Source organism: Orycteropus afer, unplaced genomic scaffold (assembly GCF_000298275.1).
Source record: "Orycteropus afer afer isolate SDZICR_OR568_19922 unplaced genomic scaffold, OryAfe1.0 scaffold00153, whole genome shotgun sequence".
Lineage (NCBI taxonomy): Eukaryota > Metazoa > Chordata > Mammalia > Tubulidentata > Orycteropodidae > Orycteropus > Orycteropus afer.
The window spans coordinates 5,640,967-5,644,392 of NW_006921740.1; the positions used below are offsets into that span (position 1 = coordinate 5,640,967).

The window sequence follows — 3,426 nt, forward strand, 5'->3', positions numbered from 1 at the left end:
TGGTTTCCAGCCAAACAAAAGACAAGCATATGAGTTGAACATTTACCTCAAGTAGATACTCTTCTTGGAGAGAACAATCATGGGAGAAAGAAGGGCTGCTTATGCACAGGGAGACAGCTCAGGTGACAGGAATCCATGGAAGGATGGATATAGGGAAGAGGTAACTATGGGGAGGAAGTGGGAGGGGAGCTGCTGCATTATGATAAACTGTGGTCAATGTCATGAGACAAAGTATATGTGAACTGCTGTATGGAAAGTGAATTTGCTCTGTAAATCTTCACACAAATCACAAAAAAAAAAAAAAAAGGAATATTCACAGTAGCATCATTCATAATAGGTAGATATAACCCAAATGTCCATTAGTGGATGAGTGGGTAAACAAAATGTGGTATATCCATACAATGAAATATTATTTAGCTATAAAAAGGAATGAAATATTATGAATCTTGCAAACATTTTACTAAGTGAAGCCATCCAGACACAAAAGACAATATATTGTACGATTCCATTTCTTTGAAATTTCTAGAATAGGTATATCCGTAATGACGGAAAGTACATTGATTAGTAGTTGCCAGGGACTGGAGTAGGGAAGACTAGGGAGTGACTACTAATGTGTACGGGGTTTCTTGCTGGGTGTGAAATGTTCTGGAATTAGATTGTGATGATTTTTACACAACTTTGTGAATAGTCTAAAAACCACTTATTGTGTGCTTTAAAAGATGGATTTTATTGTATATGAATTATATCTCAATTAAAAATATAAAAACAAACTAACAGAGCACTCTAGACAGTAATGATATATTTATTTGGGAAAACCTTTTCCCACATTCAGCTTGTTGGTTTGTTGGTTGATTGTTACGTTTTTGGTGAGGGATAGGAATATGTGGGAATAAAAGCAAAAACCAAATCCACTGCCATTAAGTCGATTCTGACTCATAACAACCTTATTAGGACAGAATTGAACTACCCCAGAGAGTTTCCAAAGCTGTAAATCTTCATGGTAGCAGACTGCCTCATCTTTCTCCTGTGAAGTGGCTGGTAGGCTTGAACCACTGACATTTTTTTTTAGCAGCCAAATGCTTTAACCATTGTTCCATGTCAAATAGCCTATGATTATTAGCCAAGTGACTGGGAGTTATGGCCAACCCTATCTCAAACTGTACCACAGAAGTGACTGGCCAACACAGAGTGGTCCTTGGTGGTAAATGAAATTTTTAACTCAGAGATTTAATATGGGGTTTTGGCAGAAAGTGAGGTACTTTTTATATTGCAGGTTACAAACCATCAGTGGATCATGAAATTAATTTAGTAGCTTGCAATCAGTTTTTTTTAGTGAAGTCAAATTAAAAATTTTTTAAAATCAGAATACATTGCATAAGGTAGAAATTGTTTCATGATAATTTTGTTTCATACACACATGTACATATGCTATATCACAACACAAAATGTACTTCTTTGGATCATAGTAAAAAAATTTTAAGAACAACAATCTGATAGTAAAAGCAATAGAGATTATAGGAAAATACGCTCTTAAGATAGAAACAATAAATATTATTGATTGGAAGTCAATTAAAGCAATGAAAAATGTAGCTATTTTTCTTCCATCCAATGATTATAACATTTAATTTTTCCATTTGTATACAGGCCCTTCAGTGGTAACATAAGGGATTCTTTTAAAATCCCCGATGCTTCTCCGCGGATATTAAGACTCTCAATAGCCAAAGGCACAGATCCAAACTATCTTCCTCCAAAAATCGTAAGTGAAGTCATGTGAAAGAAATAGTTCTTGATCCAGTTTGTAACATGTTGTTGTCAGGTGCTGTCAAGTTGGTTCTCACTCATAATGACCCGATGTACAACAGGAAAAAATACTGCCCAGTCCTGTGCCATCCTCACAGTTGTTGCTGTGCTTGGATCCATCATTGCAGCCACTGTATAATTTCATCTCATTGAGAGGTCTCTTCTTTTTCTCTGACTCTCTACTTTACCAAGCATGATGCTTCTTTCCAGGGACTGATCTCTTATGATAACATGATCAAAGGACATGAGATGAAGTCTTGACAGCTTTGCTTTTAAGGACAAATTTATTTGTTCTTCTGGCAGCCCATGGTATATTTAATATTCTTCACTACCACCAGAAATCAATTCTTCTTTGGTCTTCCTTTTTCATTGTCCAGCTTTCCCATTCATATGAGTTGATTGAAAATACTGTGGGTTGGGTCAGGCACAGCTTAGTCCTCAAAGTGATATCTTTGCTCTTTAACACTTTAAAGAGGTCTTTTGCAGCAGATTTTCCCAATGTAGTATGTCGTTTGATTTCTTGAGTGCTGCTTCCATGAGCATTGATTGTGGATCCAAGTAAAATGAAATCCTTGACAACTTCAGTATTTTCTCTATTTTTCATAATGTTGCTAATTGATCCGGTTGTATGGATTTTTGTTTTCTTTATCTTGAGATATAATTCTTGCTGAAGGCAGAAGGAAGTCTTTGATATTCATCAGCAAGTTCTTCATGCCATCTTTGATTTCAACAAGCAAGATTATGTCATCAGCATATTGCAGATTGTTAATGAGCTGTCTCCAATCTGATGCCACATTCTTCTTCATATAGTCTAGCTTCTCGGATTATTTGCTCAGCATGCAGATTGAATAAATATGAGGAAAGGATATAACCCTGACACACACCTTTCCTGATTTATAAACACACAGTTTGATAATTTCTTCATTCTGTTGCATTACATTTCTCTGCAATGGGAACATTGCAAGTCAGTTGGCCAGGTCTTATAAATTTCTTGGCATAGATGAATGATTGCTTCCAGAGCTGCATTTGTTTGTTGAAACATTTCAATTGGTATTCCTTCAATTCCTGAACCCTTGTTTTTCACCAGTGCCTTCAGTGGAGCCGTACTTCTTTCAATACCATCATTTCTTGGTAATATACTATCTCTTGATGTTGTTGAACTTTGACCAGTTCTTTCTGGTTCAGTGCCTCTGTGCATTCCTTCCATCTTCTTTTCAATATTTTGCCCATAGAATCCTTCAATATTGCAACTCAAGGCTTGAATTTTTTCTTCATTTCTTTCAGTGTAAGAAATACCAAACATGTTCTTTCTTTTTGGTTTTCTAACTCCAGGTCTTTGCACATTTCATTATAATACTTTGTCTTCTAGAGCCATTCTTTGAAGTATTCTGTTCAGATCTTTTACTTCATCATTTCTTCCACTTGTTTTAGTTACTCTGCATTCTAGAGCAAGTTTCAGAGTCTTTTCTGACATCAATTTTGGTCTTTTATTTCTTTCCGGTCTTTTTTTTTTTTAATTTAATTTTATTTATTGTGATTTGGGTGAAGATTTACAGAGCAAATTCACTTTCCATACAGCAGTTCACATATACTTTGTCTCATGTCACTGACCACAGTTTACAATGC

General features: G+C 35.6%; 1 protein-coding gene across 1 annotated transcript in view; it reads left to right on the forward strand.

Moving 5' to 3' along the window:
* Window positions 1-3,426, forward strand: part of THEGL (theg spermatid protein like) — a 124,995-nt gene that overhangs the window by 72,622 nt on the left and 48,947 nt on the right. The window contains exon 6 of the mRNA XM_007946234.1: window positions 1,645-1,756. Coding sequence (XP_007944425.1) covers window positions 1,645-1,756 — 112 coding nt within the window. The remainder of the gene's footprint in view (window positions 1-1,644; window positions 1,757-3,426) is intronic.